We start from the raw sequence: 25,029 nt of genomic DNA, 5'->3' as shown, positions 1-25,029 counted from the left end.
AATTCTTGAATTCATATCTCTATCACCAGAGCCAAGAACATACGTTTATGAATTTCTTTAACGTTTAATTTCACTTCCATTTTTGCCGAACGCACGGTAAAGACGACCGGTAAACGTTCCAGGCAATTATCGCTTATCGTGCTCCGGTGCGCGCCTCGCTCTGACATGTATCAATCAAACCTGTCGAACCATGTCCGGGGGAAAAGAAGGACGAACCGTGGAAAGGGCGTCGCGCTTGGAGCTTTCCATTTTGTGGGAGGAAGCGAGGGGGGACCAAATAAAAGAAGCTGGAGCATGATTGATGGTTTGCTTATGATCCTTTTCACTGCCTATCGGGGCAGAAACGTCAGGTACAAAAGTCACCCACCCGATGGTAACGAAATAGAGGAACATGGTGTGTATGTTTGTGAGATGGTAACAGAAATGTCAAAACCTGTTATCGAAAATTTAGGCTCTACCATAAATACTTAAGACGCGAGAATCGATGAAAGCAGGACGAGCATCCTATTTCGGGGATGCCCTTTATTTCTATTCTGCACAGGAACCACATTGTGTAATGAATGAAAATTTAATGTTTCAAGGTATCATTAGCGTATCGTACGGTATTTTCGACGAAATTTGAGAAATATTTTTGTCATCAGATGAATTTTGCCATCACTTCTCACTCGCTGGCCTATCCTAACCTAATTCCCTTTTGTGAGGTGAGAAGATGACAGAGAGTATCGTTTTAAAACACTTTACAGTCTCCGGTCCATATTCCCAGCGGGGGCTGCAGGGCTCCAATATGCTGCAACATTAATACCACATCATACGGTCAAAAGCGTTGCCCAGGATCTGGCGACTAGAGCGAAGCAAAAATCAATAATGGCACACCATTGAATATAAGGTACAACTGCAACGGTACGGAAATGGACTTAAAGCATAAACACAAACAAAAAAAAAACAAAAACATACCGACCCTCATATGCTTCAACAAAATATATATAAAGATATTGCAGTAGCCAGCAGATAACGTAACGGTCGAAGCAAAATTGGCGAATGGCAAGCAAAAACGCAGCACATGGCTTCGAACAAACCTGCCGGCTTGTCCATCTAGCGGCGAAAGGCACCAGCACACCAAGGGGAATGGTTCGAAAAATGAGGGACCCGCTTTTATGGGCCCTTCTGCCTGTACTGAAAAGCGCGAGCCGAATAATAACGGACAAAAACCGACTCAAGACATAGCCGTGCGACATGAAACGAGAGCACAAAACGAAAACAACAAACTGCCAGCTCGGTCCACAACTGACCACGGATCCACACGATCGGAAGGCCATCCCCACTTGAAAACGGTGACAGATGTTCGGCGGAAGACACTGCTTCAGTCGTTGCTTTTTGTTTTTGTTCCCTCTCTCTTAGAGTTGCTCAATTCTTTTACGATTTGTTCGTGTTTTTTTTATTTCTTAATTTTAATGGTTATGATGGTTCGATCGAATATCGGCAACATGTGGCAGTGGATGCCTCCGTTGCCAGGACGACGATGGAAGCATGCGCAGCCACGTAGGGGTGGCTAGTGGGCTATGGTTAGCGAAGCGCAAACGAACCTCGCAAGATGCTGCTGTTGCAGGCGCCGACGTGTAAAAACACTGACAAGTAGCGAAATTGTGTACCTTATGGCCCTTCTCCTTGAAGAGGACTCAAAGTAGAATGTATGGAGCTTGCTGACTTTAAACAGGGAACTTCACTATTTTTAATTCAACATTTTGTTTCGATAAGCAGTATTAAAATTTGTTAGATTTATTTTTATTATTTGCGTTAAATATAAAGTTAGAGTTAGTTAGATCGCTTCAAAAGTATGCAAATCAATTTAAACAACATCCTTATTATGGATTTCGTTTCATATTCGAATTATCTTACAACGCCCTTCACAACCAAGTGTAGTGTTACGGTGTTTGGAAAGTGCAAAAGAAGCAGTAGATATATTCGTCCGGCAGCAGGTAATTCCGAACCCTTTTTGACCATCCGTCGGCACCCTCAAAGGACAGGGCGCGTGGCTGACCGTTCGTTGAGATCTTACCACTTTGGAGCAGGGATCCGATTACTTCGTCACCTCACCTAACCGTACCAATGCGTTTCTTCTGCGCTTACCATACCCTTACCTTACTCTCCTCGGGGAGAGTGAGCAGCATGATTAAAATTATTCGCCAAATTACACCGGACTTCACCACCGGGTTAAAAAGGTGGAAGTTGATCGTTCTTCTGGGGTTGTATCTGCTGTAAGGCTCTTGTCAAACGAACCGTACATTGAATCGCATTGTGCTGACCGGTCACAAGCAGGAAACCCTTTTCTTGCTTCGTTTAAAGCTTAGAATTCGCTTTGTACAACTGCAACCGACTGGTGCGGCCAGTTCGTGCAGAAACATTCAAAGCGGACCATATGTTCTGCGTGAGGTAGCACAAACAAACAAAACACAAAATGCAATAAACATACCCCTCCGTAAAGGTTCACCGGTGAAACGAATGTGACGCATCCGGTTGGCGAATTAAGTGCTTCCCTAGAAATACAATTGAAAAAAAAAACGCGCCATAGAAGTTTGACTACTCGCCATACATCGATCGCACGATTTGCCGAACGAGGTAAACTAGAAAAAAGCCATTTTTTATCACCAATTTCATGCACTTTGGCCTTTTGGAGAGTGCATTCCTTCCCCCAAGGATACGTTTTGTTCAGCTCATTAAAATAACATCCTCAGCATGGTATCCTCGAAAGTGCCAAGTGCCCTAACTACAGGCAGCCCACCACATCATAATAATGGGGGAAAGCTTTTTTGCCTTATTTCACCTTTCACAAATTAACACCAAAGTAAAATAGTACACAAAAACATCACACGAGGGATCCTTACTGGCAGACATGTTTTGTTGTTGCCGGCTTTGCCGAGTGTCCTTGAGCAAACTAATTCATTTCGTTCTGCTGATACGTCTGGAGCCATTCATTTCCGTCTTATTTGCGTGTTTGTGTCCGTCTGTGCCCGGGGTGGCACGCATGGCAGACGGCCCACGGGCTGCCGGTTATCACATGTAGCCTTTCTGCCCCATCAGAAGCATCCCCAAGAGAAGCCACAAGGACAACTGGCGGCGTCACCGTCCGGCCGGACTTGAAACAACAAGTACCAACGCTCTACTGTTTCGTTTTCTCTTCTTTTTTGCTGTCAACGTCTCGCTTATCCTTCGCGTCTTGCCGTGCCCGTTCGCTTTTTGTTCAAATTTTTCGCTTGATAAGGGTTTCCGACAGTCTATGCTCCAGACAGCGCTCCGCCATGGGCGCCCCCGGGACAGGGCATGGGGTTGATTTTTTACATACTACACCTGGCCTTTTAATCCGGCCTGGTTTGCTGTGAGTATGCGTAATAAAAGCCTTTATGCTGCACGTTCCTTTAAGGCACGTTCGTTCAATGCGATGCAACGGATCCTGACGGGAAGCGTCACGCTGAAGTGAACTTCACCGGAGAACGTGCTGTAAATTAATCGAGGAAGCAAACCCCCCGTCGTATGGAAAGTAAAACGCTCATTCTCCACTTTTCTACTCTCGCTAGGCGGTCGACAACAGGGAATGGAAGAGTGGCGGTTTGCCCGGCTGTTCCGTGTTCTAATTGTACGCATGAAAACACATCAGGTTACCCCGACGTGTGACTGGCTTGCATTCTCCAACACACCAGCATTTCAAAGGCTTTCCCTTCGACTCCGCTGTACGGACCGACCGAGAAGTCAAAATGGAGGCATCGCCTGGAAAATGGTGCCCGGCAGCACACCCGGTTTGTCAGCGAGGGAAAACTTCCACCAGAACATCCATCATAAAAACAAACCCATTCGGAGGCTGGCTGGCGGGATGAATATTTCCCCGCAATCTTGCACGTGAGAATCCAACGCTGTCTGCTCAGTTGATGTTTCCACCCACCTTATTCGTTTCACCAGCTCAACTTTGTTTTCATTCGCTAAAAATCGTACATGCGTAATTTCCGTCTTCCGGGGAAAAGTGCGCCGAGGTGTTAACATTACGGAAGAGTTCAACGTGGTAAAAGGCCCGGTGGCGCACATCAAGGGAATTATGGCGTTCCAATGTGCAGTGCGTTGCAAATCCGGTGCATTATCGCATGGGAAATGCATTCGGCAGGAGGATTTTAATGGTTATGTCTTGTTTGGTAGCAATAAGCAAAGTGTCATAAATTACTAATATTTGTAAAATAGAAAGGATACCAAAATATTATTAAATATCGTAAAAAAAAAGTAAGTAATAAATAAACTTTTTTTTTTGTTCACAGCTGGAAGATAGCATCAAGTTGCTTGAATGAGAACAGACCAAAAAGGTACATAAAAAGAGCATTATGCTCTATGCGTTCCTCTCCAGCGCATAAACCATTTGCTGCCACGTGCTTTTCGAAAAAAACATCGCAAACATCGCAACAGAAGGGATGGAAAGTTCATTCGTTCACTGCAACACGCTGTTCTCTCGCTCTCATTCATTCGTTTTGCTCTCTTGTTTACTACGCATTGAGAGCATCCTTTGCAGGGTTGAACGTGGGGGTTGATTCGTTTGCAAGGGATGTGATATAAATCTATGTTGAAGACGATATACTGCGGAGTAATGCCATTTAATTCATACAGATTCTGTAAAGATGTTAAAGAACAATAAAAATTTTAAATAATTCTGCACGTACGATCGTTAAGCTAAAAAATCAACACATCTTAAGAAAAATTGCAGATTAGCAATTAGCATCATCAGCTTATCTAAACAATAGTTTTAATATTTACCTTTCGTTATGGTTTTCAAATGCAATTACTGCTGGCCGTACTGCTTATAACTAGTGGCTTAATATATAGATATCTATACAATTATTTTGTTATCATTCAAAATCATCCACTAGTTATCGATTCTTGTGAAGATTGTTTCTGAAGCTGTTTAATATGTCCCAGGGTGAAGATAAGCGGTTTAAAATATCATACTGATGAAAAAACATTAGTACCTTACGGTGTAAAATTCAAACAGATCCGAAACTTTTGAAAATCTTTGAAACGTCATCTAACATGAATTCTAAGGTTTAATTATTTATTTACTATATTTTTTGACACACAAATTCCACCCCTGTAAAGAAACATCAATGAACATTCATTCGAAATGAAGTGCGTACAATTATGATCTCTCTCTAGCTCTGTTTCTCTCAAACGCCAACATACCTGTGAAAGCTCTCTCGGATTGTCCGTTGAACGTTAGGTCAGGTTTGTTTTAAGAATCAACTGATCGCCTGTCAAGTGAACCAAACAGAAAGCATCTTTCGAACCGTGCGGACGTCACAGACGAAAGGAACAAATCGTCCTTGCAGCGGGAATCAGGATCATACGCCAAACATAAACGTAGTCGTATCGATCGTGAACCAAACAAGGGAATACAAACGATACAAGTGTAATAAAAAAACAATTATACAACATTGGATGATTGACAAAGGTACAACAATACTTATAAAGTGTTTCCCATTCTTAAAGGGTTTAATTGCAAATCTTATTTTGGTTGCGTTCGCTTGGAGTACTTAGTGTTGTGTGAAAGTTTCTCCTCGCTGTGATAACGATAAACGTAGCTTAGCAATGTCCCACCCTTCGCTGAGGGCGAAATTTCCATAAAGTTTGCTTTTATCAATGTGTCTCTTTGCTCGAGAAAACGTGACAATAAACATTAGTGCAATTTCAGAATAACAACAAAACAAGCTATGCACTATAAACAACAGACTGTGCGAAACGGTGAGCGCTAGCATGAAAATGAAGTTTAATGAAAAGGATATTCCGTGTCTAGTGCGGTGTGCTTAAAAGCAAGTTCAACAACCGGACGAGAAAAGGAAAAACGTGTTCCTAGTGTGTGTGTGTGTGTGTGTGTGTGTGTGTGTGTGTGTGTGTGTGTGTGTGTGAGTGGCTGGAGTGGAATTAAATATTTATCAATCAAGTTTCGGTGTCCTAAGTGAAGATGGTACAGCAACAACTGCCGCCAAAATGGACAGAACGTTCCCAAAGCCCAAAGGATAAAGTTAAATCGGATCGGTACCGGTGGAATGGTTCGGGGTAGAGAGCTTTTAGTGTCTGAGCGTAACATTTTCGTGTGCCGCTTGCGAACTGGATGAACCAACTTTCCGGTGTGTTGGTGTGTGTGTGTGTGTGGGATGTAGTGTTGGGCAAGAAAAGTGGACAAGAAAACTGGATGTAGATAAACAAAAAGTTTCCTGGGAATGAAAAGAAACGAACTACGCCGGGGCGAAATTCATGCGGGACATGAAATAATCTCTTTTTCTTTTCACAAACGCCTGATATTCGTGCTTGTTTCATATAAGAATTTCCTCGTTGACGCTCGTCCAGGAAACGATGTTTTGGGGCCGTAGTTTGTTAGTGAATTATTTATTAACTCTTCTTTTATTCCCGTCCAGTTTTCATCCTCCATTTTAACGAGCAAAAAAAAAAACAAACTGCTCATCAGGACAATAATAGGTCAAACATATTTACTAGCGCAATCATTTGAAAACAAAAACAACCACCTTCACACTCTTTCAGTCGGCACAATGCGATGCACTTTTCGTTTGATTTTTGATTCCACACCACAACCAAATCAAAGTACAGCTCAATGTTGTTCTTTCCTGTACCGCTGCTTCTCCTTTTCCCTCAGCGTTATCAATGCGGAAAACCACACCGATCATTTGGAATAACAGTTTGTACCTCACTCACACTTAGCATTGGCTGACCGGTTTTGAAAAGATCAAAATAAAAAACAAACCCAACCGATCGTTTTTGACAGTGCCGGAAAAGGGAAAATGTGTTGACATCGGCACAAGAAGACTAAAACAAATGGTTAAAAATACAGCAACAAATGCGCGAAAAAGCACAAACGAAGCGCACACGGGAAAATAAACTAACAAATTTTGTCTGGTGCTAATTGAAAATTTATCATCCAACCGGAGTGTGTGCGCCGATCGTCAATTTCTGCAAAACGATGGTGTTGTGGAGCATTCTTTTTTTAAATGTCGACGCACGTGTACATTTTTTTGTTGTTATTGTCAAATTTAAATGCGTGCGAGCGTGAGTTTTGTGTGGCACAATTATTCCAACGTTTGCTTCTGTGACTTTGAATGGTGAAAGCCTGCGTGTGGGCACAAAAAAGCTCCAACAATTCCCCTGTATACTCGAATCCTTTTGTGGGTTGCAAAAAAAAAGTGTTTCCCGTGAAAATGTTCTTCGCTTGAAGTATTGAAACTGAATGCGGAAGGTGAGGAAAATGGAAGAAGGGGGAAAGTGGGGGAACATGTGGTTGGAAAATGTAAAAAAAAACCCTTTGCACGCTTTCGACATTGTACGTGAGTCTGTTCGAGGAGGTGCGTTAAGCATTGTCTGGTGATGGTTTTTCCGGGGAAAACCTAACAAAAACTTCTCTCGCGCTCTCATTTTCCCTCCAACCGGCTTTTACCAGACTGTCTGTGTTATTATTTTAATTTCATTGCAATTGCCCCATCTCATCAGGACACGTTTCTTCACTGGAACGACGGGGTTTTCCACATTATTTTCCCGTTTCCAGGGATGGTTGCTTGAATGGAGCTTTTCCTTTCCGAATGCAGACTAATTTTCCATCGCTTGATACACGGCGGCACGTAATTTTAAGGGGGTAAACATGGTGTGGAACAGTTAAACTCTCCATCTTAAGTGAGTGACGACAACCAGACGAAATAAAAAACAAGAAAACATATCACACTCACCCTCACGTACCGGATGGTGGGGAGTACGAACCGAGTTGATTTTACGTGTGCACTCTCTGTCGTTTTCGCTACATTAATAAGTGCACCAGCATTATGTTTTCTGGGTGGATTCAGTGCAGAGACGAGACAGGAGTCATCATCGCCAGCACACACGATTGTTTAGTTTGGTCCTGATTTATTCCTAGAATGGAATCGAAATAAAATATGCTCCAGAGTACCACATTCTGTTTGCCCGTATGCAAGAAACTTATACACAATTTACTTCCACCCACCAATCAACTAATTGTTTCCTCTATTTCCTTTTTTATCAGATGTAACCGACTTTGTGCAGAATCGAAATCGTAGTAACCTGTGCCAGTTGTGAGTTTAGCAAACTGTCAAAACGTTAAAGCGCAGTGCATTTTTTAATCGTGCGTGTGTATGTGTGTGAAGAATTTAGTAAAAGAAAGAAAAAAAACCAATAAAACACCCGATCAGTAAACTACCCGAGCTATAATTTAACCCCTCTCTACTGGACACACAGCGATGTAAAGGCGTTCGATCGAAGGATAAAAGCTTTATCGGCGTGGAACGGTCCGCGAGTGTTTGCTTGTGCTCTCCATCCCCTTGTGTGAGGTGCCGTGCACTCTTTTGTGTGTGTGTTTTTGTGTGCTCTGTATTTGTGTGTAAGTTTGTGAGTGTTTACATATTGCTCCCTTATCACGTATGTGTATGTGGCACATCGTTTGCTATGTACGTGTGCCGTTCGGTGCCAGTTTTTCGTTGCAATTTTCGTATCCTTGCTGGTAGCACACCTGCATCACCGTGTGAGTGTGGCCCGATACGGAAGGAGGAAAAGCGATCGGTTTAGTGTGTGCGAAGCTTAACAGGTTGCACTCGCTGCCACTTGCAGTGTTATTGCCGCTCTGTTGTGCAAGGCAATCAAATAAAAAAAAGCGAGAACGAAAGGCGAAGTAATATCGGTGCAGCATATCACGAGCGCACATCATCCCGTGCTCCCAGATCAAAGCAAACATACAAACGTGGGGTGGAGCAGTGCTGGGATGAGTGTTTATGTGCTGTGTGTTGATGCTTAAAGCGTGTGTTTCGGTGTGAGTGCGTGTGATAGTGTTTTCCTTCACGCTCGTATGGCGTAACACCTTGCCCGGTGTAGTAAATAAAACAGGTGCGGAAGCGAAATATCCCTTAACCTCGCACAACTTACGCAGTTGCAAAAATGTTCCACAAAGCGCCCAAGATGGTGTGTGCATTCGTGCCGGTAGTGATTATCCTTGGATTAGTATCGTTTTCCCATTCAACCGCCCTCAATGGGGCGCCCGGCGGTGTGAGCACCGGCAATAAAGCGCCCGGTGTGAACTCCCCGTCCAACCGTCTCACCGAACCGCGGATGCCCGCGCTAGAAGGTGTCCTGACGGCGGTCCTGCCGGATGAACCGAACGCCGATAGCGAGCGGTTCGATGCACTCACGCTCGAGGACCAGGTGCGGCTGCTGTCGAAGCAGCTGAATGCGCTAACGTACCAGCGGCGCGAGGACTACAAAATGCTCGAGAACAGCCTGAAAAAATACGTGCGCAAGAACGCGGCCGAAATCACGGACGCCCAGATACGAGAGGAGCTGGATCAGCTAAGGTAAGCTTGCGGTAACACACACAAACACACACCAGAAAGGTGTCTGGGTGGGTGGGTCGGATTTGCGGTCGGAACACATGCCAAACACATCCTCTGCTAGTGCATTTCCTGCACGCTATTTCAAGCATTTTCGACAGGATGCACTGTTCCGGTTGAGCCGGGATGAATGGAAACACACAGGAAAACTTTAATTAGTAATCGCTTCCGTGCCGAAGAAGCCGGTTTTGCAAGTACGGCGTGAAAGTTTCTTCCTTCTTTTGCCAAATAAAAACCACTGCCAAAGTTTTGCCAGTGGTTTTCCCTAGCGGTTGCGTGCATGCGGGAAAAGATGGGAAGATAATCCACCCAACTAAACTGAATCAGGAAACCGGAAACAGTAGCAAGGAACCTCGAACGCGTCGCAGCGAGAAGCTGGGAGTGTGGGGAGGAACTGTGTTTTGATGGCCCATAAAAAGGGGATTGGAATGTTCAAACGTGCCGGGGCGAAAACGCCGCCTCGAGCAAGAGTTGGGCAATAGTTGTTAATAACTGTAAGATTTTATGTGAGTTTTTGAATTGCTGACTTTACTGTTTTAAAAGCTCTTGCGCTAATTTTGCTGATAAATCAATCTCACTAGGGAATTGGTTGGACCGACGTACAGCACAAATGGAGTGACAAGTTTTAACCACACAATTAAATTCTGCCACAGTATGCAAATGGATCGAAATGGTGCTTCAACGCATCGTCAGTGTCGTCCGACACGATAAGAGCGACTGATTATGCAACAGTGAAGATGTACAAGACTGAAAACAAGTTTACATGAGAAAACTTTCAAGAAACTTTCAATAGTGGTGTAGAATAAGCGGTTAGATAAAACCAATTTTAAGACTATATTACGCAGTCCATAAAGCAATAAAATTTTTCTTACTGATTACAATGAAATCGTGCAAAATGAACTCAGGTCAAATATATTATTCTTTATGTAAAACAACTAAACAATTGGGGGCTTCGAAATTTGGCATTCATTTCATCACAATCTAAAAGAATTTAATGATACATATTCTCACTTTCATATTGCATTTCATATTACATCGGTAATAAAGCATCGAATTTGTCGGATTGAAACTAATCTTAGCCCGAATCCGACTTGTATTCCACGGCTTTCACTTGAGATTATCAGTAGTCTGTCTCTCCACTGCACGACGTTCTGATGGCATTGGTGGTAAGATACAACAGTTGTGCAACATTTACAGAGTGGTTAATCTTCTATTAACACTTTCTTCAAGTCTGTCCTATTTATACAACCGACCTGGGTAGGAAAAGTTATAAACTCAAATTGTGTTTATCTATTCAATTCAATATTTATTATGATAACGATCTTAAAAGAAACCTAGCTAGTCGCTTTATTGGGTGTAAAATTGAACGCTTATCTTAACCAAGCAATAAACTCATCTTCTTCGTTACGAAACGGGCAAACAAAAGTATCCAACACCCAAAACCAAACCCAAACACACAGCCCTGTGAAATTACATTTCCAGTTCATTGAAATGTATTCAAAGCGCGGTTTTCCGCTTGGCAAAGTAACCCAGCTCAACCTTTTCGTCCATTTTTCATTCCCCCCAATGGCGAACAAAGTTAGAATATAAAGAGAGGGAGAGACAACAAAAAAACAAGCTGCTGTACAACAAACCCACAAAGAGCTGTATGGTCAAATAACGAATCAATCAATTTATGCGGCCTTCCCTACGGAACCGTTACGCACCCCTGCACGTGCACGTGGAGAGGGTGGGCTAGAAGCCCTCGCTTCCCAAAACCGAAGGTGAATACCGAAAAATTTGCAATTTCCCAAACCTTCAACTCGAATGAACTTCCAGAAGTTTTGATAAATGATGTAGGCCCGTAAACTCACCCGAGCGGTAACCGAAACGAAACCGAAAACATTCGCGGTTACCCCAAACCCCCCGTGCAACGGATCGGTTGGGGGTGCGAGGGTAGAATGGGTAAGATTTTTATTAAAAGCCGATAATAATTGGCTTCGGGATGGATGAAATGTTTAGTACCGGATTAAGACTAAAGTCACAAACGCCAGCCGACCGCTTTGCCAGCACAATCAAAACAGTGACGGGAGCTTTTATTTTGCTATATGTGTACGTGCTGCCTAGACCGAACGCTGGTCTTGTAAACTTCAACAGTTCCAAGCCCCCCCAGCCGCAAGGAACCAGAGCTGCCCCGGGCTCCGTTCTAATTAATGGTTTCGCAACTCATTTCATGCACTAATCTCTTTTGGGCGAAGAAACACGCCAAAACGCTTCCTTGCCCGGGCAGTACCACGCAGTACCGAGGGCGGGGCAAAAGTCAGCAGTAGTCAACCGGTAGTGAGTAGTCCGTGATGAAGGTTACGATCCCTTCCGTTTGATTAATGAGAAAGTATTTTCCGAACAGCCACAGTTGTCGACCGCAGGCCCGGAACCAAAAGCCATCTCGTTCCATCTTCCCGTTCATTCATTTTTGTTTTTCCTCCACACCCAGGACTTGATTTCTTGCGGGCTACTGTTTGTGCTGGTTTGCTGCTCCGTGCACAAAACGGTAGTGCGCGAGTGTGTCCCAGTAATCCTTTTTCGCTTCAGCAGTATCGGGACCGTTCGTGCTTTGCTGGGCCAAACGTTCAATTGTCACAGTGTTGCCACCGCTTGCAGATTCGCAATTCATTCTCCGGGACCAGCCGGATCGTGCTTCGGTCCACCAAAAAATCCCCCGGACAACATGGATGCGGACCGCGTCAAAAAAAAAAAGGTTAAAGCTAATCGATGGTACATTTATATCCATTAGAAACAAATTGCTCCGTACCAAACGGATCAATTCATTTTATCGGGCAGGATTCGTTTCGGTCGAACGGGAAACAGATAGGAGACGGTGTTTGCCCAGAACTCGGAATAAACTTCTTCGACTTGCTCTTGCGTCCGACAGGATCCGGCCATTTGCCGGTGATAGAATAAAGATATACGAGGGACGATTCGTTCGCAGCCGCTGCTTATCGGGGATGCATCGAAACACCGGCTGTCCGATGTGTGAGCCGTTTTGAATAGGCGGCATGAAGGTGAACTTACGGCGAAGCGTTCGAAGATAAGCAAAACACAGTGCCGGGGTATTTAAATTGCATTCAGCAACGTCCGGTCCCAATAGTGACGCTGTCCTTCTATCCTTCCACGTTTGTGCTCCTGTCGAAGCAGTTCGGTTGGCAGGCTTGGAAAATTGACAACGGCATGATACTGAGTACTAGCATCGTTTATCGATTGAACATATGGAGCATTACACGATTTAGCACTACTGCTAGTCGGAATATTCTTTAGACTCGAACCATTTAAACCATTCCGGTTGGTTTTCCCCTTTATTAGCGTTCTGATGCTATTCCGGTCGAATGCCTGATGTTAGAATTGATCCTTTGCAAAGGAAAATTTAATACACTTTGCAGGCTTTTGTTATGTTTATCAGGAAGTTTATTTTGTATATCATGCATTTTCCCGTCGTTTCTCGTCTGATTTTCCATTTTTATTAAAACAATACGTCATGAATTCAATACAAAAAAAATTACTGTGAGAAATGCAACGAATGAATCGAATGAAAAATCGAAACCATCATTCAATACTTCAATACAGAATTCAGTGGAAAAATGGTTACTGGTCACAAAATTCAATATTGGTTTTATTGTACTGGGAATTTCAACAGCAATGTGAGCTGTGGAATTTTTGTGATATAAGTTTTTAGTTACAAAAACTTACAGTAAGAATTAAAAAAGTTGCTAAATTTCATAGTTTACAATACACTGGCATTTGCAGTAAAAATTGTATTGTATAAGTAATCAATAAATCACCACTAAAATGATAAAACACCTCTGCCACAGCGTTAAAGCCCCTTTTTGCATAAGTAAAGCCTTTAAAAACGCAAACGAACAAATTGCATTTGCATACGATTCTAACGCAGTACGAGCGAACGGCCATAGCCGTCCATCACCAGCAAACAAGTCGTCCATTGTCCACCGTCAATCGCCATCGTGCCATCGTGGCTCGGCCGTATGCCGCGACAGCAACACCTAAATCCTACCCAACGCTGGCTTTTGTCGCGCCGTGCCCTGGGTTAAAGCTTGTCGCACCTAGCTTTACTTTAACCCGAATCCTTGCTGACATGCGAATACATTTATCATTCACCTGGAGGGCCATCTCGAGGACGTGCGGACGGAGTTTCGATACGTACGAACCGTACAGCGTGCAGAACGCGACTAGTCCCCGGGTTCCGAACCGAATGGTCGCCCATGCGAGGGGAGAAAGATAAAAAAGCAACAGCAGTAAAGAATAAAAAAAAAACGCCTGCCACCATGGCCCAAAAGCCGAAGGCTTCACCAAACGAGCAGGTTGTCGAGATGTGCTTACCATTTGCGAAAAAGATTCGGAGTGTGTGTGTGTGTTTTTTTTTTCGTCAGTTCAAACTCTGCCCCATCGGCAATGGCAGCGCCAAGCACCAACAGCGGGATCCTTTTGCCAATCAGCTCTAACGACCAATCTTGCAGAATGGTGCGTTTTGCAAGGAGCTAAGCGACAGCAACGAACGAGACAAAAAAAGGAGAAAAATCTCACATATACCTCCACACACAACTGCAGCTTGTTCTCGGCTCTAACACTCGGGGACACACGGTACAGCGTTTTGTCCGCTGTCGAACCGGAAGCTTGGATCCTTTGCTGCGGTAATGCCACTTGCAAGCTTCCCTCCGGGTGCTACGGGTAACGAGGTTTTAAGCCACCTTGACGGGGTATCCTCAAGGCGAGGCACGGGAACACGGGTGTATGTTTTTTTTTTTTTGGTTCGTTCGTTCGTCTGCTCTGCACCAAGAAATGTCCCAGGAAAAAGTGGTTACCCGCCGGAGCAAATGATCGATTGCTGGTAGCGTTTACGATGTGACTTCAGTTCAGGGCCGATGGGATCCAGGCCCAGCGCCAGTTACGGAAAGATGCGAACAAATCACACGTACACGCACGTACACCAAGTTAAATGGTCGTCCTGTCCTGTACTCGTGCGCTTTTGGGTGGGCTCGTTACGCCACTGGCGGATTTGTGTGGGGCTTGACTTTTCAGAGCTGCGTGCTGAGGAAACCTGAAAGCCGGTAAAATGGGATTATGTTTGCTACGAGGGAAAGAGCCCCATTACCGGGACGCTCTGGAAATGAGGTATGAGATTTTGATCCGCTCGGACACTTCCAGTGCAGGTTTATCGACACATCGAGCCGATTGGATGCGTCCCTGCTAGACGAGATTTATTGTGTGACCGTCTGATACGAGAAGATTGAGATACGATCAATATCAGGCAACGCTTTGACGCACCGCTAAAACATTTCTTCCGAAGCATATCTGGGTGTTGCACGAAGTAGCATTCCAAAAAAAAACACCCCACCCACACAATAATTGCATCATTTCGTACTAATTAACGTTGTGCTTAAAAGCTTCCAAAGGTCACGACCGTCTGAGTAATGCTGCAATTTCGTTCGGACCATTCGTTTTGAGGTCGAAATTTCTTATTTCCCTCGAGCCCACAAATGGCCTTAATGCGGAGTAGCAAGAAGCATTCATTTGCTGCCGAAAGTCGATGCTTTGCATTTTAATTAACTCATCAAACATGGACATGGACGGCAGGAAGTCCAGAGCGTACTACCACAGGACACTCACTTCTGATCAGACTGCCGTTGCTTGACTCTGCAGTACGTACGGCAATGTTGGCACTTTTGTTAACTAAGGATCACAAATGTCATCTCATTGTGATCTCTTTTTCTTTTGTCATACAGGTTGCATGTCCGAAGCAAGCCAGGAAAAATGGCATGAGATCCTCTCAATCTCTTGCCGTGTACTCCAGCGTGATGGCCAAGAAGAGCACATAAAAGTAATAGCATTGCTGCTCACTACCCGTTGGGGGACTTTAATAAAAATATATGAGAACATTGGACAAAAAGGGTACACCGGACTGGTGCCGCACAGGCTTTTGCCTCTTTCAACCTTTCTGCTCTTTGAGCAGGAGGGAGGTCGAATTCGAATGCTTCGAACAGAGAAGGAGCAAGTTGACCCCATGGTAGTACGGTGCTGTGGACCCGGCGGTACATAATTTTACGTATTATGCGTGAAAGCAGAAGCTCATCTCGGGCCTTCCACAGTGCGGTACGCGCCGCCGTGCACTTAACCGGGCATACTATAACCTGGTGCCAATCGGGCCAATTTAGTCCCCGAGAATATGTCAATCGTTTGTCAGATGCGCACTAACCCACGTATACAGACGTGCTCTCGCTCTGCGCTGCACTCGGGGTAGGGGTTTTTGTGTCTTCTGTTGCCTCCTGCTTTTATATCGCTTCTTGTGCTGCTTATCTTGGAACAGGAGTACACACCTTGTCGGAATGGTGGAGAAGGAACAGGTGAAACACGTGTGGTACCGTACAAATTTCATCCTTCCAACGAAGGTTCCCCGGAGGCCAGTAAGCCAGGTCGACTCGGGCTCGGGTTGGCGGCTACGGTGCGGATCGGTTAAGCCAAAGCCATCAGCTTCATCCGTGTCATCCGTTGGGAGGTACCTCGTAAACACGTTTGCACGTGAACCATTTCCAAAGAAGCTTGTGAAGGAAGGCGCAAAAAAGTGCAGTAAAACAACGTAAGAAAAACGCCCTATCATGTCTTGGCTGGTGGTGGGACCATCATCCCGCCACTGGAAGGATATATGTTTTTCTTCCCTTTTTCGAGAGGATGCTCTCTATCACGTGGACGATGAGCGTGTGTGTGTTTTTGGGGATTGATCCTCCCTGTGGCAGTCGGGACCCTGGGGTCGAAGGAAGGTCTAAGCGAGGGTGAAGGTTTTTGGGATGTTTTATGATCGAATTAGGTAGGTCCAACATACCCGATGGTTGGCTCGTACGTGCCACGAGCCAGGCAGTAACGGAGAGTAGCACACTCCATTTAACCTCGGGGAAGCATGACCTTAGCTAACACATCCAATCATCCTTCAAACCACCGATTCACTCGCTTCCCTGGTGACGTGCGAGTGGGACGGCGAAGTGTAATTGTTTGGGTTGAGGTTGAGTAACTCTGAAAATGCTGTTTCGCCCGTTGGCCCCAGCCAAGCTATTGCTTGTTCGCAGAAGGTTCGCTTGTTTGTCTTTTTTGTTTTTTGTTTCCGTTAGCCTGCTGCTGCGTGAATTTGGTACCGCTGCTTGTCCCGATGCGTACGGACAGTGTAATCTTGGCCATTTTCAATATGAAGCGTTAACGTCTATGAAGGTACGTCAGCCGGGTAAGCAATGTTTGGCAAACACTCAATAATTTGCCAACACACAGCTCAGACAGAGAGTGGACGGATCGATGTCGCTTCTTACGATGTGACGCGTATACGTTACAGTCTTCCTGGGAGCTTCCTCACGCACGCACCGCACAGCTGAAACCACCAGACATGAATGGTGAAAAAGTAGCAAGTAATAAGCCTTTCATTTATTACTCAATATCTCCCCCACCACCATCCCATGCCGTCGAACTTCGTGGGGTTTGGGGTGCGCTTCTCGATAAGGCTTCCTGGAGAACGAATGGAGGCGCCCAAGACATCAGCCATGTCCTGATAAACACATTAAGGGATGGTAACACCAACAGCTTTCAACTTGTGTATGTGTGTGTGTGTGTATGTGTGCGGGTTGTTTTTTTTTGTCCTCCGTTCACCATGTCATTGAAGGGTATCGGATTTCACACAGCACAAGGTAGAAAGATCGAAAGGGCGACGCCACGTGTCTGATTTCGAAGGAGGCACAAGGCTTTTCCGAATATTCCTCCGGCACTGTGGGTGGCATTTGCAGGGCAGAATTTAGAGCCGGGGCAGTAAAGAAGCTTATGAAAAAGCGAACACGTTGGGAAGGATCTGGAAGTGCAGCTCAAAGTCAAACGATTCGTTGCGATTTTTTGGGGTTTCTTTCGTCTGTGTCTGCCTTTTCGTGGGTACCTGCCACTGAGCGACAGTCGCTTCGTTCGGCTAGTGTATTTTACTTGCCTGCACCCTTAATGTACACATGGTGGAAAAGTTAAACACATTAAGCATTCCACCTCCAGCCGTGCGGCGCACCTTCGAATGTTCAAAGTCTGCCCCATGTCTGGTGAAAGAAAAGAAGCTATTTGGTTTCGCAAAGCAAAACAAGCAGAAAACACTAAGTCCCCCAGTGAAAGCAACCAACCTTTGCGCTTCACGAGTTCGTGTGGCGACCATTCAACACGGCACCCACACATCACGAACGGTGATTGAATTTGGTTGTTTGCATGATCAGAAGAAAATGGAAAACACAGCATACCTCAACACGCAACACGCGTACTAAGGAGCCCGTGAGACCGCCCGGGAAAGATTTGGGACGCGCGCGGGGTGCCTTTCACGTTTTGACGGACTCGTTTTTTAGACTAGAGCGTGTCTTTGCTTATTTCTTGCTACCCCTTAGGACGAATGCCCCTTAAAGATTTACGCACGGCAGCTTAGAAATAACGATTCTAAGGACTCTCTGGCAGAAGCCGAAGAACAAGTGCTCGCTTTGACCACCAACACAAAATGAAAACCCGAAAAAATGCCACATTCTATTTGCATTTTTTATGCCAGCAATGAAAGAAAGAATTTCTTCTAATCACACTATATTGGGCCGTGCAACAACCTGACCACAACATCTTCTTCTGGTTCGGCCAACGCGACCATCACAAACACGCCCCGCTAGATGTAGGTGATTGTGGCTGTAATTTGCGAACCTTCGGTATCGATTTTTGCGTGACCTACCCGTAGTTAAGCCTTACACTTAATGTCCTAGTAATAGCACCAACGGCACACACACAAAAAAACCCAAATGAAAGAACCGCAACTTACCCAAATCACTCACGAAATGTTCTTTTCGCGTGGTTCAAGCTCGTCCTGGTGCTACCGTCCTCGGCCAACCTTCGTGGTGTAATCTTTCTGCCACGGATGCTTCCTTTTGACGATAAGAAGAAGCCAAAAGAAATGCGCCGTAGCATCGTAGGTGTGTGTGTGTGTAGAGTAAAAAGTTCTTTTTTACTGAAGTGCTAAGGCCCAGTGCTACGAAAGGTAGGAAAAAAACGCTGAAAGAGCGTTAATGTGCTCGCTATTGCTTTGATAATGAATAAGCCGGGTTTTTTGGTGAGCTGTTTTTTCCTTGTTTGAGTCGTCTGTTTGTTTTTCTTTCAAAGTGGAAAGTCTCGTGCTACTGAACAGCTTTGATCGTCGAGTGGGATTTATTGCTAATTCGGTATTGCAAACGGGGGTGTTTATTTTTAAATATTAATTTCCAAAAGATTGATTAAGCGTTCGACTAGAATTCGGTTAATGAAAACCTTTCCACTTTAAAGGAAAACTTGTGAGCTTATTTACAGATTTCCGGCACAATTATCGGTAATTTCCCAAAATTTGCCCGTCACCAAGAGCGGGTGATATAAGATACTTAGCGAGTAAATCCTTCCTAATTGACTGGAAACTTATTGCGCAGACTTATATTAACCATTTTTCGGGGCTCATTTTGATAATTAATAACGCAATTCACCACCACAACCGTTCCATCCAATCCTAATCCCTCGCCCAACATCAATTGCTCGATTGTGTGTTGAATTTTAATTGTATCCACGACGGTCGAATTCCACGAAACGATTCCTTCTCCACTTTGCGCCAAGAAATAATTGTGCCTTTCGTTATTTTCTGCCATTCCCGCGCCAGGGAGGACGTTAATCAGCTGCGCGAAACCAACTCGCCGAGCAAAGAGCGGCTCACCGTTCAGTGGCTGTCGCAATCGATATCCGAGATTCGGTCGGAGCTGGCAGAACTGCAGAGTTCGTTCGGTGGCGGCTCCAAGGATGCCCAGTTCCGCAACCAGCTACTGGAGGATCTCAGCACGCTCCGGGGCGAATTTGGTACGGCGAAGCTGGAGCTGGAGTCGCTCCGCTCACGGCAGGAAAAAACGGAAGTGCTGGTTCGAGAACTGCAGGAAGAAGCGGTCCAGAGTGCGGATGATATTCGACGCAGTCTCAACATGCGACTTGAAAAGGTAAGTGAGATTGTGCTTTTATTTTAAAGGCTGGTCTAACTTTTTTTCTACAAATAACTGGTTGATTCTATACCTATTGAAATGAACGCGACACAGCACTCGGCCCTGTAGGATTTTTTGTTTGTACGGTAATCTTTTCTATCTCCAGCAGCCATCCTTCTGCCACTGCCTACGCAATATATAACCCTTAATGTTCAACACCTTAATATTACTTCCAGGAAATGGTCCTGGCACACTTCCCTTTCATCCTACTTAATTGAGCTGTTGCACTTCACAGTTCGCAAGAAGCGAGTCAAGAGCGAAACGGGAATGAACATTATTGAAGTGACTGATGATCATTTCCGGCGAACCCCCTCAGCCTCTTCAGGCAGCATAACGTTCCCGGGTTACGAGCTGGAAGTTTATCATTTCGCCTGGAATAATATCCCGCTGCTACGGCGGTGAATTTATTCATCTCGAGGAATTTCCCCGATGATAAAACGTAACAATCCTCCGGAAGAAGGATATTTCTTCCCGCGTTTCTTTCTTTAGCCATAATCCTTCCCAAGCTGGCAACACGGGAAGGAAACGTGCGTTATAATGATGCTTTATCGCACTGACTTTTTCACCCCGCACACTATCATCCGGTGCGCCTCCATCCCGACGACTCGGCTGCCGCGGCACATAATGCCAAGGTACAACGAGTGAGAAATTATTCATGTAGATGTACGAGTGAAACATGAACCATACAAATCGGGATCCAAGCCCTTAGGGTAGGGAAAGCAAAATGAGACAACCACGAGACGGTAAACTCACCTCCGCCTCCGGCCCGTAAAGGATCTGTACAAACCCTGGATCTGCGCCTCACGCCGACAGATACCATCAGCTTGGTTTGCACCTGACAAAGACTCGGGCGGGTGCGTACCACTTTACACCTTACCGTGCATTGGCCGGCATTCCGTTTACATGGTTCCATATCAAGAGATTCCTTTGTTTGCACGATGGGTATGATTATAACAACAAACTATGTTGTCGGGTTGGTTTAGAATTACCTTATTTGCGCAGGTCGCCATTAAAGAAAAGGGAGCACAGGCAGAACGTCAGTCCTCGCAAGGCAAGGTTGCTTTGTATACCTCGGTGTACCTTTCATGGTGATGTTGTTGGTGGTGGTCGTGGTACCGTGAGGAAGCGGGATCACTGAAACATTGCGTGTTCCGGATCTGCCAGTGCTAGTGCTAAAAGTAACACTTTGCTAGTAAAGTTCTACGAGCCGAGTAACTTCCATGTGTGTTTGCAAGGAAAGCATCAGATATCGAGTTCCCAGGTGTGGTTTCATCTGGTCGAGGTGATGGTGGAATTTAGGTGCTGTACACCATATTGTTGATACTTTGTATCGCTTGATGCATGCACACACGGAGTGTGTGAAATTTGAGTAGGTTTGGGATGAGTTTAATTCAAAAAGGAACCATCCCATTCAATGTTGTGACTTTTTGAAGCACGGCTTTTCTACATTAGTTTGAAACAAATTTTAAATTTCAAAATACATTTATTTTGCGAAGCAAATAGCAAGATAGTTAATAAAGTTAAGAATGCTTTCTTATTTTATTACCTTCAAAAATATGGAAAGGTTTAGTAAGTTTAACATGCGAGTAAAGAACAGCACGGATAACATGCAATTATGCCATATTAATTGCATATATTCAGGTTCAGTACGCCTAAAAGTATGCAACTTGTTTATAATCGTGCTTAATGGCTCTTCGTAGACCTTTTTTACACACTTTAGACATAACCACCATCACAGGGTCCACTTCACGAGGTTACTACCAATTATCTATCTCTTCAAACAGCTTACCATCATTGCCCAGCACTTTGTGGGCAAACAGGGACAATTTTTGGCACTCCAATAAAGCACCACAAGCACCACCGGCATTCTGTGCTCCGGTGTCCTGGAACGACCTGGAAGATCCTGGAAGATTTAAGCATAAGCCCCGAGTTCAACGGCAAAAGCGTAACAATACAAGCGCATGAGAAACGGGCGTACACCTTCTCCCAGACAGATGATGTAAAATGTATCAACTGTGTGGCGTAGGCGACCCCGACACACACACACAGACACACCAGAAATAGCCTCAACAAAATCCCACGTTTATGAGAATCTATCTGAGGGGATAGGTACCTATGAACGAGCGCTTGTTTGGCGAGCATTAGCAAAGGGACCAATTTTCCTTCCCTGCTGGAATGTGCCCAGGCAGCGATACTTCAAAAAGCTCCAAACAATTGAGAGTTAATTTCGTGCTCTAAAAGGCATTACAGAGGGTGCTAACGCTTGGTTCCGAAAACCGATGACGAACGTGGCCGTAGCGCATCGTTGCCAAGCATGGATTAATAAAATTAGCGTTGGATTTAGTCCCGTGGCTAGTGAGTGGGTGATGTAGGACCGTCGACGTGCTTTTCTACACTACTTACAAATTCCCTCTCGCAGGTTAAAAGGGGTCGTTAAAAGGGGTCGCAGGTTAAAATATGTTTTGTTTGGATTTCTGCGAGCAAATACCCAAATGAACAGACCGACATCTGTAAAGCTGGCTTAAATTATGTTTTCATTCTCAGAACAGCAAATCAGTTGTATTAATTTAAATTATTAATCAGCATTCAAATTAAATATACTTCATGGAAAGCTTCGAACTCAACCCGTTGCTATACCCTGCAGACACAGAGATCGTTCCAATTATGCGTCATTACATTTTAATTAAAACCTTACCATTTGCCCCAGTTATTTAATAAAGCTTAAAATACAATTTCATATATAATTAAATATCAATCAAGGCACGAGATCAAACGCTGGTTCGCTAGAATGTGTGGAAATATAATCAATCTAGCAAGAATGTGCAACACCTTCACAAGGCACTATAACGAACTCTGTTCGACACAATTGACCCATCACGAACGCCATCGAGGGGTGTATGCTGGTCAACGTTATCGCTGTTAGAAACCGACCAAACAACTCATAAGCGTAGCCATTAAGTGCTTCGCCGTTCCCACCCATCGCCCACCGTTAAGGTCCTTCCGATTAGGATGTGGCGCGGTATACCACACCTTAGGAAACTTCCTGTGGTGTGCGTGTGTATGTGTGTGTATTTGCTGGTCATCCATCACTCATAAAACATAGCATCGATGACTCACCCAGCGAATGGTGAGTTTACCCATTAGGATGCCGGTTTTTCTACCCTACCTGTCTCGATAACGGGGTAAAATACAGGGTGTTTCCGATGTTTCCGCTCGTTACCGGCACACTACTGGTGGTAAAGGGGGAGTTCGTTTTATTAAATTCTGTCTGCCTTTTTCTTTACCTCCCCAACACGGACACGCAGTATGTAAAGCGGCATCATACTGAAGCGGCCCGAAAAGCATTGGGTCGAGACTGTGTTCCCTTTGAATTCGTATCTTTTTTTTCCATGGTTGACCTCCAGTGACGTTTTGCAAGTGCCGTGTGTATGTGCTTTGGGAAAAAAATGAAGGATAGGCCGTAAGGCTCTCCTCATCCAGCTCGGCCGCCCATCAATTCCCTGCCCGAGGTAGGCACTACCCCACGGCTTCCGAGCAAAAGCCGTTGATAAATGTTTCATGTATTGGAACATAAATTAAATTTCCCTTAATTATGACCATGCCGCCCGGCCCTGCCGTGCTTCAAATCATTTGGACTTCCTGTCCCGTGTTGAAAGGACGTGACGATGACGACGTTGAAATGTACTGCCCTGACGAACGCGCCTGGAGGAACCGGGGGAGCGTTATTTTACGCTTCAGCAAATGGGAGCACGTTTTCCCGGCTGGTGAGAAAGGGTGAACAAAAAACAGGCCACACACACACACACACACTCGTACCGCCAACGACTTTGTGGAAAATGCGAGCTGAACTAACCCTAGCGGTAATGTGTTTGATGGTGGTCGCAGTAAAGCGGAGTCAGGTTTCTTGCAGGATCGAGTTTACGTGTGGAGTTGATTATTTACTTCCACTACGATCTAAAACTAGTAACTGCCCATTATGAAGCACACATTACGACCTTTCCTATTGACGGTTCATTTTACTCACACTCGTGTACGTGATAAACAGAGAGAGAAAGTGTTTTTTTTTTGTATTTTTCACCCTAATTTGTTTACATGCCTTTTTAAAGCAAAAATTTCTACTCACGTTTTATTTTATTTCCTTAAAATTCCGTCACAAACAATCACCCGGATCGCCGTTTCATTCTTACTCCCCAAAACTGAGCATCAAAAACTCGTGCTCGTGCCATGTTTGATTGCGACCGCATGCAAACGAGTGGGATTAAAACAGAACGGAGAAAACCATTTTCCACGCACTTGATTCAACGTGGCACATCGCACGTGCTGCCCCGTGTACGCTCATCGGCACATATGACATGAAGCATAATGTTGCCTTTTTTCGTTCTCGCTTCTTCACGGTTACCGGCTCGTCAGTTTTCACTTTTCCACATCCGAACGGCCGGCAAACAGTAACGACAAAACAAAAAAGCAACCAAGTTCCGGTCGGTATCATCCTGCACCGACGTTCCACCAGGCAGCGCAGATGATATTTTGATTTACGCTCCTCATACAACCATCTGATTGTGAAGATGCTACGGGTAGACGGGCGAGTCCGGTCATTAGGTATGGTAATGATCATCATTACGGCCGATCGTTCAGAAAGTATGCTCTGCCGAGAACGAGAGCGGGCCCCCGGTTCCGGAATTATGTGTGAACATTGCGTGAAAATCATGACCCCAAAGTTTGCGGTTCGTTCTACCCGGGGTGTGCGATGAAATCGTATCGCCCGTTTGCCATTATGCTCGTGATGCGAACGGGGTTGTCAAATTTGGAGTGAAATTTAATTGCACTTTTTCACTGTGGTAGAGATGAACGGCTCATAAAGCACGGGGAACCGACGAAGTTGCTTAACATTAATGGGCTGGTTCAATGTTAAATGGTGTACCGTTTCGTACCATCCACTCCAAGATCGATGTAGTGTACCGTTGATGCACTTCCGAATGGTGTTATTGTTATTAGTGTTTTGGTGACGGAAAATGGATGTCCTATAATCGTAAAAAAATGTCGAATTTGTTTATGGGATTAAGCGAATACTTTTACAAATTAAAATCATAAAAAGTTACTTATTGACGTTTCCTTGATGAGAAAGCGTCCATTACTAGATAATGTGAAATTGGCAGTATAAGTTTATTGTTTCCATAAGTGTCGGATCTTTATTCATTGAAAGCTTTGCTTTACTATGTAGGAGTAGACCGAAATACACTACATATTATGATTCCAAATCCTAACCAAAACTGAATCATTTTTACAATAAAAAATTATGGAAATGTGTATGTTAAACTGTAGTCAGCTCACAGTTTTATGACATCACTTTGCCATTTTAAGATTGGATCCTTTTTCTTTGTTTCCATGAGAACGGCCAGACCGTACATATTATAAAATTCTAGAAATTAAAAACTATTTTTGGAAATAAGTAGAACTCAACATCTTCATGATTTTCCACCTCTATTCGCTCACTCGACTTCTGTATAAATATTACAATTCTTGTC

The 25,029-nt window shown here is 44.6% G+C and overlaps 1 protein-coding gene across 1 annotated transcript in view; it reads left to right on the top strand.

Moving 5' to 3' along the window:
* Positions 1 to 8,976: 8,976 nt before the first annotated feature.
* LOC128304420 (protein scabrous) overlaps positions 8,977 to 25,029 on the top strand; it is a 51,632-nt gene continuing 35,579 nt past the window's right edge. The window contains exons 1-2 of the mRNA XM_053041609.1: positions 8,977 to 9,389; positions 19,135 to 19,462. Of these exons, the coding sequence (XP_052897569.1) occupies positions 8,977 to 9,389; positions 19,135 to 19,462 (741 nt within the window). The remainder of the gene's footprint in view (positions 9,390 to 19,134; positions 19,463 to 25,029) is intronic.

Source organism: Anopheles moucheti, chromosome 3 (assembly GCF_943734755.1).
Source record: "Anopheles moucheti chromosome 3, idAnoMoucSN_F20_07, whole genome shotgun sequence".
NCBI lineage: Eukaryota > Metazoa > Arthropoda > Insecta > Diptera > Culicidae > Anopheles > Anopheles moucheti.
Note: the sequence above shows the minus strand (reverse complement) of the source record. Positions and strands in the feature narration are given on the sequence as shown.